Genomic DNA, 14,184 nt, shown 5'->3' with positions numbered 1-14,184 from the left:
GAAGTGCCTATTTCTGTTGATATACCATCATGAAGATGTATGCTGGGGAAATGAAACAGCATGCACCTCAAAGATTCAAGCTGTAGTCACATTGAACACCACTGAAAAGTAATACAATGCATTAGAAAGGCAGAAAATTTTATAAGTCACCCAGATCTGGAAAAAACTGCCATCACACTCTCAATTAAATACTCACAAAGACTTTCTTTCTAGTTAGGTATCAAATGTCTCTTCTCCTAGGGCTCTCAAGGTTCAGTTTCAAATCTTTTTATTTTATGCATCCTAATTTTCACAGTAGGTGCTGTTGACTTAATAGCAGAGTCAGCTGACTGCAAGCTGGAACATGGCAATCTCTCAGACCTATGGACTACTCAGGGGTCTTTCACATTCTTAGCAGACCCAAATGACCATAGCAACTTGCTCTGATAAAATGCATATTGTAAAGTCAATACAAGAGACTTACAAATAGCTCAAACTTTAGGCAGGCAGATTTATCTTAAGGGAGTCCCAAAAAACCCACATTCCAAGAAATAAGCTGGTTTGCACAGAGAACACAATGCTGGGATCTGAAGCAGTTGTAGAAGCAAACCAGAGTGTTTCTTGCTGTGTGGAAGGGCTGTCTTCACCAGGCTGTCATCTCAGATTAAGTCAAAATGTAAATTAATTTAGTCCTCAGTGTTGTCTGGCAAGCACACCAAAAAGCTTGAATTGACTTCCAGCACTGTGGTTAACAGGCAGCTTGTGGTAATTCCCAACTGGGAGCAGGATGGATCTGGGCTTTGCAGAGCACTGGGAGAGTGCTCTCACAACAGCAGCACACAGCAACCACTGCTCCCTTTCCTTCACCATGGTTAAAATTCACTTACTGAACTGAGCACTGTGTAACTGGAACATTTCATGTTTACAGGCTTCAGAAAAAGTTGTTTTCTAGGCAGACGTGGAAAAAGACCTTAAAGAAGTCAAAGAACAAAACTGATATTCATTCAAAAGCTTTTAGTAAACAGCAGCAATAAAGAATATGGATTAATTTGGAAGCCCAATTCAGTACCCTTTAAACTTCTCTGGCCCAATATGCCCGTGTCATCTAGTCTGGTTTATTTTTTCTTAAATCAATGTTAAAAAAATTCTGTTTGTTTTGAAACTTTTGACTAAGAGGCAGTGTCTTATATCATAAGCAGTAACTGAACTCCATAACAGCAACTGAAAACAAACCCAAAATGGTTCCTATTAGTTCTTGCACATCCAAAATGAGGTACCATTTCAGAGTCAGTGAGATATAGAATCAACTAGAATGCCTCAGCACAGCTACCTTCATAAGCTTTTAGGTATTCACTCATGATATTCAATTAACTAGTTCTTGAACCTGAAAGTAAAATTGTACAGATGACATTTAAAATAACTGCATGAGCATCCTTTCCCCAAAAAATCCCAAGCAACTCTATCATTAATGACTGGTCTTTAGCTCAGGATCTGGAACCCAAAGCTCCTATCAGGAAATGCAAGAAGCCACTATCCCTTTCTCAAAGTGCTCCTCAGAGTACAACAGAACATTGCTTTGAGCAACCTGGTGGAGTGGGAGGTGTCCCTGCCAATGGCAGCGGGGTTTAAACTGGTGATCTCTAAGGTTCTTTCCAACCCCAGCCACTCTGTTATTCTGTGACACATTACAGTGTTCCACGCCCAGCTGACACGCTCTGAGGGAAGTTTTGGAATCAGAACAAAAGGCCTTAACTTCCCAACTTCTAAATAAGGGATTAATTAGGAGACAAAATCCCATCAGTCCAGCAACATCAAGAGACTAGTAGTTCCAGATATTTAAATTGAACTGGGATGTCTTCTGAGGACCTACAGGACCAGGCAGCAACTATCAGAGGCTTTATGAATGCTCCATGGCTGCCAGAATTCACTTGGAGATTTGGTTGAAAAAGTTCAGATTATTTAAAAGGCAGTAAGAAGCTGCAGTCCTGTAAGTGCCTTGAATGTTCCATTTATAAATACATTTTTTTAAATACTGTAGGTGCAGAACTAATGCTATTAAAGAGATAACAGATGCCATGGACTGCATGCCTTGCAAGAGAAAGTAACTAATATCATATAATGTGACATGCCTAAAAGCTCATAGCCAACAAGAAACATCTAACAAATGCTGAAGAGTTAGGAGTCCCACCTTCATTCCAAATATTTCCATTGACCCCTCCCTTCGTCTTTAGAACAAAGCTCTTTAGCTCTTCATTGCCAAGACTAATTTACAGTTGCTGCTATGTTCTTCCTATGGGCATCTCAAATTCTGAGCCGTATAGAGGGTTTTTCTCCAAGTTTTTCTATGCCAGACAAGTCCATAAATTTTTACAATAGGTTGTAGGAGTCTGCTGCAACAGCACTTAAGAGTGTTTTTCCTTCTTCAACAGTGTACTTTTGGCAGAAAATGTGATTATCTATGTTTAGAAAATATGAATTCTATCAGCCTGAGTAGTAGCAATAAATAAATTACTAGCAAATAACTGTCTATTTGTAAGAGACGAATATTCTAGCAGTTTACAATCCCTGAATCAGGCAACAGACCAAATTTACTCCAAATGATGTTGATGTTGATGTTAAATATCTCTGTGTACATATATGGGGTGAATAAGAATGGGCATGCATGCATATACACATACACAAATTGGATGGAATTTCAGCTGAATTCAAACATACTATACTAGTAATAAATTTGGCCACATGGCTTCAAATTAAGAAAAATTAAATCATTTAAAGCAGTAACTGTAATGCATGTGCATGCAAAACACATAGATATACTTAATAACTGCATCAGATGTTCTAAACAAAGTTTCCCTAGAATTAAGCTGTCAATTTTGCTATTTTATCAAACTTTCCATTGCATCAACTGCAGTCAAAATGTCCCAGCTGAAAGAGAACAATCAATATGTACCTCGAGGGTAAAATGCAGCTTGATCAGTTTGGAAAATACATTAACCACACCATGTGAGCATGCCATGAGTCCTCTGTGCAGGAGCTGAGGATGGCACTCACGTAGGATTATTTAGTAAGGCTGTTCAGAGCCCCACAATAACTCCTATATCATAGCTAAGGATCCTTATCTTTATCGTGTATTTCCACGTTCATTTTTGTACTATTTGAGAAGGAAGTTAATTTGAAGAAGGAAGAGAATTCAACACATAAAAGAAATCCTTAAAGTGGTTCAGATTGTTGCTCTCCTGCTCAATTTCTACTCAGTTGTGGATGTTCACTTTTCATCCCTGTTTCCTCAGAGTTTTTTGAGAACTGGGAACATGGCAATGGAAAGACAGTGAGATTGAAATTATGATTGCAGATCTTTTTCTCCAGACAGGAAATGTGTCTTAGAAACCGTTTAACTTCTGATTAATTATATGATACGAAAGTACGGTTAAAGCCCACAGTTAAAGTGTTGGGAGTGGAAAACCTCAGTGTGTCACTTCAAACAAATATCACTTTTAACTTTCTGTATATCTAAATGTGAGCAACAGCACTTAGCAGATGCTTGAACTGCAGTACCTCTAAAATAACTTTAAAGATGTTCTGTAATGCCTCCTGTTAAAGTTTCAACAAGAGGCTGATTAAAATCACACCTTTTTTTTTAACTGAAGTATTAATTATGCGACAAATTGCACCTTGCAAAAGAAAGGATCTTAATCTCTGACTAGAAAAATACCACCCAATCAATGTTGAAGATATTTTCTCAATAATCTCTTCAAAAGGAAGGCTTTCTAACTTCATAACTATGTTATAATCCTAAGGACATGTACACAAGCCCTTCAGTGCTCCTCGGAGCCAGAGCTGCCATGTGGCTCCTCCAATTCCTGGCGAACGCAGGAATCACGACTTCACATTTCAGTCACTCACCAACTGCAAACCTCCCCCCCACCAACCCTTATGTTTCGAATGTAAAGCAGAGATGAAGCAAAGGTACTGCTGTTTCAGGAAGCATTAAAATAGATTTGCCTATCCAAGCTGGTATCTGACACCTTTGACAGAAAAAAAGGGATAGGAATTTATTTCTTTGACATTCACCCAACGCCACTGAACTAACTCTTCTCTATGCTCTCGGAAGCACAGGACTGATACATTACACATCCCATACACTGTCTTCAGGAAACTCTGTTCTGATACAGGAAATGTGATATTCTGGTCCTTTACCTATAAGCAGAACCTGCATGAATATTTTTAGAATGCATTAACTGTACATGCTGTAGCAAATTTCACCAGTTTTTGATTCTCCTCCGCATTGGATTTGTGCAGTGTAACACAAGAGGGATTGGAGCACCAAGTGACCTCATGAAAAGCTTAACAGTTCAAACCAACATGGAGAAATACATATGCATTACTGCTTTTCTGTCATAGTTCACTGTAAGAAGAGGCGGTATGAAACCGTATTTTCAAGAAGAACTAAAAATAAAAACTAGGTGGGAGAAAATAATTTTCTTTATAATTAAAACAGACTTTATAGTTTAATGTAGTGAAGAAGTATTTGATTGAGTGGGAGAGAAGAACTCATTAGTGGATGTAAACACCAAACTTGAATAATATGAGCTAGAGTCAAGGGAATAAATTAAGGGAGGCAGTTTTGCTATGTCTACAAATTTTGATATACTCTGCTGAGATCAAAGATCACCGATAGGAAACCTGAACTGTTCCACATTCTAGTTTCCTGAGGGTCTCTGGCTGAAAGCTTTTCTTATACTTCACCATTTAGTCTTTTGTCAAAATGTAAGCAAATGTGCTCGACAAAATGTAAAGAGAGTCTCCAGCTCATACACTCAATTTATCCCAGCCTGGATTATGAACACAATTTGCTTCTACCATTAACCACCATTCATCATCGACTGCAGCAGTAACAGCTTCCCTTTTGTTTTTCAGTAACTGCATTAACCTTAACACTTATTCCCCTTCAAATCACAAAACAGGGTTTAAACAATGGCATAGCTGCCTTCCAGCCTGAGCCACTTTGCAGAAGCCAAGAGTCATTGTTTCAGCCAGGCATTAAAGGATCCTGCCAGTGTTAAAAGATTGCACGAAGAAAGTGTCAGACAAACTAAATGAAATAAGCTTCTGTAACACTACATGAGAATAAAAAGTCACATTGAGACTCTGCTGTGTTTCAGGTTATATAAACCAAACTGACTATGATTATAGAAGTGAATAAAGCCAGTTGAACTGCGACACAGAGTAATGACCAGTAACAATATCAGAATGACAGTTTTGAACAGAAAAACACAGTAACTAACCAAAGGAAGACACATTACCTTTAAAATTGTAATGTTCCACGTAAAACTTTCGACTGATTTTTGCAGTTTTCTTTCTTTTAGGCCCTCTCTTGCTCCTATATTGTGCAGGTTTTCATGAAACTCCATTGCTGTAGAGAATAAAAGAGGGAGAAATATAGTATAGAATATAGTAGAATATCTATTTTAGCAACATAATATAGAGAAATATAGCATCTATTTTAGTATCTATTTTAGCATTTTTGTCATCATAGAGATAGCAACTTGAAACTAATAAGGCAAAATGACAGTGAAAAAGCCTCAGAAATTTTATTCTTCAAGCACAAATCTATCTGATGTAATAAGATTCAATGTTATACAACATGCCAATATATACAAATCTCTCTAAATCAAAATCCATGGAAGCACCTGTTAGGTCATTGCTATACAAAGATGGAGCCCAGCAATTATTTCCCATAGAAATATAATCTCTAAGCACAACTGAATGCGTTGTACCACATGTAAAAACCTTTTTGTAGTTGCTATAGGATGGAAACAGTAATTTCCTTAACTCCTCTGGCCCAATAAATTTCTTTTGTGCCTTACTCTTTTATGCATTTACATCACAGCTGTCCAGCTTACAATTTATATCATGGAGTCTGCTCAGAAAATAAACACTTTACCTTATCCCTGAGGATAAATGAGTAACTGTGAAGGAGGAATGCCAAGTGAACTTGCCAAGCAATGCCAACAATATTTTACCACACCATGTAAACTACTGTGTCCACAAAATCTGTATCTGACAAACTCCAAATCAAAAAATTTTGGTAACATTTAGATTAGTTTGATCTAAGCACTGAGCAGACCAAATGAAGTTGTTTTAACACTGCACAGATAGCAGAGACATAATTTCTTTTCCATGCTGCTGTTACAAGCCATGTAAAAATAAACTTTAAACTGTTTCTTTCACAGAGGAGAAGTCAAATGTCCTTCCATGGGTACACAGAGCAACTAACATGGATTACAGCTACTCTCCCACGAAGGTCATAGCTCAGTAGTGCTCTCAAGATCCCCTTCTAATAATGTACAGGGTATTTTGAGGTCAAAAGTTGGCAAGTGGCTCTGACATACACCTATGAACATAATAGTTAAAGCACAAATTATACTTTTAACTATGTTATTTGCTCAGTGAGTGTATGTACTTCAAAATTTACATGTACTTTATTACCACAAATAAGCACATAAACTTGGGTTGGCTGTCAATCTGAGAGAAGACTGACTTTTAAGGACATTATCTCTTCTTCTTTAACCTACACTCATGTCTCATTAAAAGAGAGAGAGATGACTGAATGTTTCCATCGTACACTCCCTTACCTTACTCCCACATACACACACACATATATTTTAAAAAGTATTCATAGATTCATTTGAAAGGCAAAATTGTTCTTTCTACCCTTTCTTACTATTTTAAATTTTGCTACAAGAAAAATAAATGGCAAATATTTTCCCTGAATTAATATAGTGTATAATTTTTATTTCAATCACTTCTCTACAGCTCTCCCTTTGATGTCTCAAATATAATGTTCATCTTATATTTCCCCAAAACTAATTTCTAAGCAGGTGAGAAATTAAAGTTTATAAACCCATCATTGTTCTAAGTATCCATTTCTCATTCATATCAACCAAAATAATAAACTCCCAATAGGATTATGGAAAGGAAAGATTATACACAGATCCCTATTTACAATATTACACTTCTAGAGCCATCACAACAGTACAGATTTTCTGATCTGTACAATGAATTCTGAGACATACTGGCAAACTTTTGAAGTTTGCACCTCATTTCCATCTTAACAATTATTGCTTTTTAAGTCAGTGGACAGCAGCAATCGATAGTAACTTGAACTAAAGAAGAAAGATATTAAGAATAATGCTGACCACCTGCATGTTAAAAGTGGGATTGGTGCTTTGTAGATTTCAGATTATTTTGATGTATACAAAATTCCTGATATCACAGACATGAACACAATGGTGACTGCGTATTCTGCCAGCCAGAAAAACTCCTTTATGTTCACCAACAACCTTCTGTGGTGATGCTCTTCCCAGTCTACACTCATGCTATGACACATTTCTGTCCTGCCAAAGCCATTCCACCGCAGCTAAGTACACTTGGAAGTTGGCAGGAACATCTCATCACCCTTCTTCAGAAAATGAAGCAGTCAGATCATCCCAACAGGGCACACACATGTAAACCCCCAGCTGACACATGCCTCCTGCTTAAACACCACTAATATTGATACTGATACTGATATCAGGGGCATCCTCAACATCTCTCACAGACTGGCCAACTCCTCATCATCATGCTACACTAAACGTAAACACACAAGCAGGAACAAGCAGATTTGAATTTTATTTCTGCTTCCATTACTAGCTCTTGCCTGATTAATTGAAACGAATTATTTCATCTCTTTGTCTCAGTTTTTCCATCTGCTGAAAGGAATGGCTCTTATTTGGTACACAATATATGGACAATTAAATTTTAGAGCATGAATGCAGCACAACATTTAACTGTTGACTATGCCTCTCTTGGCATTCATCTCTTATGCTCTCGCTTGGTTTTCTTGCACTTTGCCTTGGAATTATTTCATGCTTTAACTATGGCAAAGGAATAACACAAGTGTTAAATTCCAAAATTAAACATATTAGAAGATAACAGAAAAAGGGAAAAAGAGGAAAGACATTCTCATTTACAGCTAAATTAATAAAATAATTTACATGTTCATATAAACCCATGTAAACATGCCTTTAGGATATGCTTACAAAGAAAACTCAAGGTTAAATTACTTTTTTATATAAACAATTTTCTGTCTCTTTGCAAATAAAAATTCAGCTCTCACTCTCATTAAGATATAATAAACAAGTCACTTTTTACGAGGCTTAATTACTTCTAGATTTATTAGTCAATTAGTAATTTTGAACTGCCTGAGAGCTCTTGAATGGTAACAGGCATACCATTAACCTGATGTATCACCCATTATATTTTTGCATATACCACCTCAATCAAAGAAAGCACAAGTTAGTTATATTTTTCATTTATTGTGGCAGATGTTAAGGAAGATATAATTCACAACTTTCTGAGTGTCCACGAAGAATATATAGGATGTATGCTCTTCTGTTTGGATGGTATTTTCTGTGTTTTAATTTTTGCCCACTGCACAAATGTATTTATCTACAATGAAATTATTACTGATTGTTGCCTTAAGCCAGAAAGCTCAAATCTAAAAAGCTCTTTTGACTGGAAAATCCTTATGTGCACGGAATCACTGAGGTTGAAAGGCAGATCTGGACCAACCCCATTGCTCAAAACCAGGATCAGAGCGAACAGGTGGCCCAGGACTGCGTGAGGTGGCTGTTCAATATCACCAAGGATTTCCCCTCTTTTGTGGAACTGAGGTGAGGCTGACTGGCTTAGTCCTACTTCCTAGCTTTCTTTAACTTGTTTGCCTACTGCTTGTAGCAGTGTGACGAAGTTTCAAACATCATTATTTGGTCCCCTTCTGAGTTTCTGCATGGGGGTACTAAGGGCTCTTAGTTTGCATAACCTGCATTAAGAAGGCTGGTCATCGCTGCATAAGTAAGGGCGAGCTGACAGAAGCCATACAATTTCCTAAGCATTTGCAAATTGAAAATGGATTCAAGTATTCCACATTAAAAAGAGCAGCTTTTCTGTAAAACATTCACCCCAGCCATTGCAAGGCATGTAAGTACACTGTAATGTATGTAGCAAAACAGCAATAGCATGAGTCAACAGCGGGTTTGTACAGTGAACAAAACACTGCTGACAAATTTTCCTAATCATAACCAGAGATTTCACAGCATATTCTTCTCCTCTGCAGTACACTTGCTTATTCTAAAGCATTCTCATAAGCAATCCTTCAGTATTTCCAAATAATATTTTCCCCATCAGTGCTGAATCTCTTTCTGGTTCCCCAGTGAATGCTGGTTAGTTTGAATTTCATGATTGTCTCAGCTTTTCCCTCTCTCTCAGACCCGTTCCCACAGCCCTGGAATGCATTAGATGGCTTTAACCCTTCCTCATTCACCAGGAACACCTTACATCCAAGATGCTACTCTGAAATTTTACGCACAATCCTCTTCAATTTTTAATAACTTTAATGGCATGAAGAAAAGAGAAACACTATAAGGCCACTTGATGCAGTAGGAACTATGTATCATTGAGGAGATTAACAAAAATTTGCTTGGCTAGTCTAGCAAAAAGAAAACCAAAAGAGGAGCAATTGCTCTCTAGATACTCTACACCAGTCAGGTAAGACCTTGGACCTCAAAGGATCACTGTAGCTAAAGGACAATATTAGGATGGATGTCCACTAGCAAAATCAGAACTTAAGTAAAATTTATTACCATTGTAGATGTGTGTCTGTGATCAGTTTTAAAATGAGAAAATTACTCAGATCAAAAACTCACATTCATTGTGAAATACAGTTCAACACGATCCATTTTCAAGAGGTGCACTGGGAAGCAGAGTGAAGCACCTACAGTCCTGTGTTTCCTCAGCCAGCTGCAGGATGACCTACAGTGGTACATGCATAGGATGCCAAACCTGCATTAACTCATGTTTGCCATGTTCTGATGGAACATTCATGTTTATAATCTCAACAAGGACTAAATGACAGTAGAGAGAGCAATGTGTCTTACTGCTATGACATACTTCAATAACTTCAAAACTTTAGAAGTTTTCCTAAATAAAGCATACAAGGCAATATAATTGTCTTGACAGGATGATAATTTTGAGTCATCCCCTGTCAGAATAGCTTCCAGATTGGACTTCAGCTTTGCTTTATGTCCCGGATTCTTAGTGTTTAATTTTTCACAAATATGTTCAGTAGATACAAAACCATTCAGAACTTGCAACATTCATATGAGCTTAAATATGTTTGTTGTTCTACTGATGCTTGAAATGCTAGAACAAAGATGCCCTGCATATTGTTGTAATCCCAACACTGTGCTTTCATAAAAAAAAAATTATTTGGTGATACACCTCAAAAGCAACATTTTTGATACTAATAAAAGCCACTCATCTTCAACTGTATTTAGCTTGAAAAAATAGTTTATTCTTTTCTTTAAAATGAAGCTACTTCATATAAAATTTATTTTCTTTAATTACTAACTAGAAACGACACCTGTTGGAAGCTGGTTAGCAATTCCTCCCACTACTGGGCTCTCACTATAGTTCCAAAGCATCATATTTAAGATATTAATTAAAATGTGCTATATAAAGCAGCATAAGTGATTCTGCTATTTTTAAAGTAGTTAAAAAGCATATATTAAAAAGGAAAGAGGCCTTAGGTCACTGAGCTGCATGTAATTATGGTTTTACATACAATATATGTATATTTGTTTGAACTGTCTGATGGTAATTACACATGTATTAAAATGAAGAAGTGAAAAGAAACTGAAAAATGGAAAACTGGAGAACATACCTGTGTGGTACAAGTACAGAAACATTTGGAACTCTGAGATTTGTTTGCTTTTGTGAGAGCTCCTATCACAAAGCCCTGGCATACAATCTCAGTTTATAGCAAAAAAAATTCACACCTTTTCTTTAACTGAGAACCAAGATACTAATTTTTCAAGGAATTTTTAGCAAAACAGCCAGCACAACACTTGCTCAGCTGTATTTCTAAAGCCAAATCTTCCCCTGACATGCTCATTTGTTTTCTTTGATGAAAGCTTTCTTGCCAAGAGATGATTTACAACCTAGCTGAGACATGACTACACAGCAGGTGGGCTCCTCCTGCTATGTTTTTTCTCTTAACAAAAAACTTTATCAGTGAAACAGCACAGTGATGAGATTCTGGCAATAAATGCATATACTGAGTATGCCTAACGTGAAATGAGTAACACACAAAATTTGACTATGTCTATATGAAGTAAACACTGGTAATACTCCAGGTATGAAGCACTTAAATTCAGTCAAGCCAAATATAGGTTATTTAATTTCTGGTAGAGCTCTTTGATTTAAAATCAAATTAAATACTTTTGAAAAGACTTATAAATACAAAATAAAATTAAATAAACATTAATATTTTTTAAATGTAAAGAAAATACCTCACAGCTTTGTATTACCTCACAGGTTTTAGGTTACCACACCTTGCAGGTCTACCACTATGCAGATTCAACTCAAACAATTACAAAGATGCTGTGAATAATTTGCATACACAAATTTCTTCTTTACAAGACTAAAAATCCATGAAATCAGTTTATATATTCAAATATTTCTTCCTCCACTGTGTAGGTCAAATGGTAATAAAGGAAATGAAAAATTCTAGGAAAGTATTTAGGCTGTAAGTATTCATTTCCACAAATAAATATTTAATTTGCTTATACAGCTGCTACTCTTGGCCACATCTTTGAAAGCGACAGCTTCAATTTTTTACAGCATTAAATATGTTTCTTAATATTTTTATTTTAGATTACATTCCTTAAATAGTCAGCTATTTCAGCCTCACAAACAATTTCCTCTCAAAATTAATTTTATCAGAAAAAGAGATTGGGAAAAGAGTCTGGCTACCAGACCATATCAACAATAAATCAAATCCATCATGTTAGAGAAGCAGTAGGAGTCACGATACTTGTAAATTCTCATATATTTTGCTTACAAAACACTCTTCACGCAAAGATTTAAAATGAACCTTCATAAACTAATGCTTAGTGTATCTCTGTATTTTTAAAAAGTCATTACTAACTGCAAAAATGGAGTCTTAGCAGGAACAAAGATTAGATGCTGAAGTGACTTCCAAACACTTTGTTTCCACTGAAGACACTGAAAAAATGTTACGCCATAACTAGACAATCAGAATTTCTTGGCAGGTTCAAAGAATATTTTGCTGAGATTTAAGATGCTCAAGGAATTAATTATTTGCATTCAATATATTCAGATAATTATTTGACAAAAGAATACAATACCTTAATTAGTTGTTCAGCATTTTTTAATTACTTTGACCTTTTTGGCACTATCTCTGTAGTAAGTGGAAATGTTCCTCAGACACAGACAGACACGTAGGTGCTGCCTCTACTTAGGTGGCTAAAAACTGTTTTGGTGCCCAACGCCCTATCATTCTTGAAAAACAGTAAAGACAAATTGCATACTTTAGAGAACTTTCTTATTCCAACATCCCAAACAACAATGGCATCACAGCCTGCTGAGAACCAGCATTTCCTTTAAATTAGTATTCAGTCTTCCAGTCCAGACTCACACAGTCCCATGTGCAATCACAGTAATCCAGTTCTCCATGTAAAAGTCTTTCTTTAATGCTGGGGAGCCACTGAGGACTTAAAATGCTCACTAAATTCCTTAAGGAACACCATCAGAAGAGATTTATAGTAGTTGCAGTACTAAGCTTACACTATTATGAAGCTGAAAAGAGGAAATGTGCAACATCTATGCCACGACGTTGTTACTTCCAAGGGTTAAGTAACCAGCTCCACCCGTTCAAACACTTTCAGGAACAATCCTATGTAAAATTACCCTTCTAGATACCCAATATCCACTGACAAAACTCATAAAACCCACACCAACACTTTTTCTGTTCCTCCAAAACAACACTTCTACAAAATTCACAGAGAAACAGACGTTGACATAATAAAACAGTTGTTCTGGAAAACTGACTCATGGTATTCCACCCCCAATGTACAGAAAACTTTATTCCACAAATACACTCCTCTGTGAAGACAGACCGTATTTCTGAAGGGGGGTCAAGTTCAGCCACTACACGTATGAGAATGAATTAAGACTGTCAATAAAGGGCATAAACACAAGAGAAGTACAAAGGAGAGGATTTTTTTTTTCCACAGACTGCTGTTTCCATCTCTTGTTTATCAGTCTTGATACTCAAGAGAGACCAATGAGATTATATTGAAAAGTTTCTGATTTTATTGAATGTTAGAATGCAGACTTAATAAATATACTGATTTATGGCACACTGTAATTTTTCCCAGAGTTCAGATCTAGCTGAGCCTACACTGTTTCACTGGCAATAGTAGTCAATCTCTTACACTTCCACAGAAATCTAACTTCTTTCTTTTCTGGCATTACATTAACAGGAGGGGGGGAAAAAAGCCTCATGTGAAGGGGCAAACTCAAGAGAGTAATGCAAAAGTCTGTGCTGATCAATATTTGCCCTAGTACCAATGAGTGAGGTCGTTACGAAGTATATGAGATGTCTCCTAGGAATCATCCACCCATTTGCAAAATATATCAGATTCACAAAAAAACCCAATACCATCCAAGGTTGAGATGTAATGTACCAACCAGGATGAGAAGTAATATGCATGGGAAGTAATACAGGAAAAATGTGGTGTATGACTGGTGTGAATAACTATGGTGACAAACATGTGAGCATAAAGAAAAATGACTCATCACCTATTCACTAATACTATTTAAGTTGATCTAAGTGCAATTCTTCACTTCCCCTCCTCCCCACTAGAATGTGGTTTCCAGAATATTCAAGGCACAGGAGAAGAACAGGGAGTACAGGCAATGACAGTACAATCTGGGCTGATGTGAGCTGTACCTGGAGAGAGGCTTAGTGGAGTTATTTGAGGAGGAAGGACAAACAGGAAGAAAAAAATGCAGAAAAAAAAGGAGTGGACAGGACAGAGAGCAAACAAGAAAAAAAAAACAGGTAAAAATGATAGACAGAATACAGAAAAATTAGAAACATAAATAAAGGGAATAACTTGAATACACCCTTTTTTTTTTCCCTTAACTATCAGCAAAAGTCTATTGTGCTAATAAACAGTGAAAATTATGTTGTGGCAAGTGTAGAGAAAGGAGTTAAAACAATTTGATAACTGGCTTATTAAAATAGGAACATAGAGAAAACAAGGAAGAGCAGGTATTTCAAAAGCATGCAGACTGGCT

At 36.5% G+C, this 14,184-nt stretch overlaps 1 protein-coding gene across 1 annotated transcript in view; it reads right to left on the bottom strand.

Moving 5' to 3' along the window:
* Positions 1–14,184, bottom strand: part of PLCL2 (phospholipase C like 2) — a 100,043-nt gene that overhangs the window by 4,511 nt on the left and 81,348 nt on the right. Inside the window, exon 6 of the mRNA XM_054273932.1 lies at positions 5,283–5,392. Within this exon, the coding sequence (XP_054129907.1) occupies positions 5,283–5,392 (110 nt within the window). The remainder of the gene's footprint in view (positions 1–5,282; positions 5,393–14,184) is intronic.

Source organism: Melozone crissalis, unplaced genomic scaffold (genome assembly GCF_028551555.1).
Source record: "Melozone crissalis strain CALT ecotype California unplaced genomic scaffold, PUWL_Pcris_2 ptg000016l_1, whole genome shotgun sequence".
Classification (NCBI taxonomy): Eukaryota; Metazoa; Chordata; class Aves; order Passeriformes; family Passerellidae; genus Melozone; species Melozone crissalis.
The sequence above is the reverse complement of the archived record's forward strand: the minus strand, read 5'-3'. Positions and strand labels throughout refer to the sequence as shown.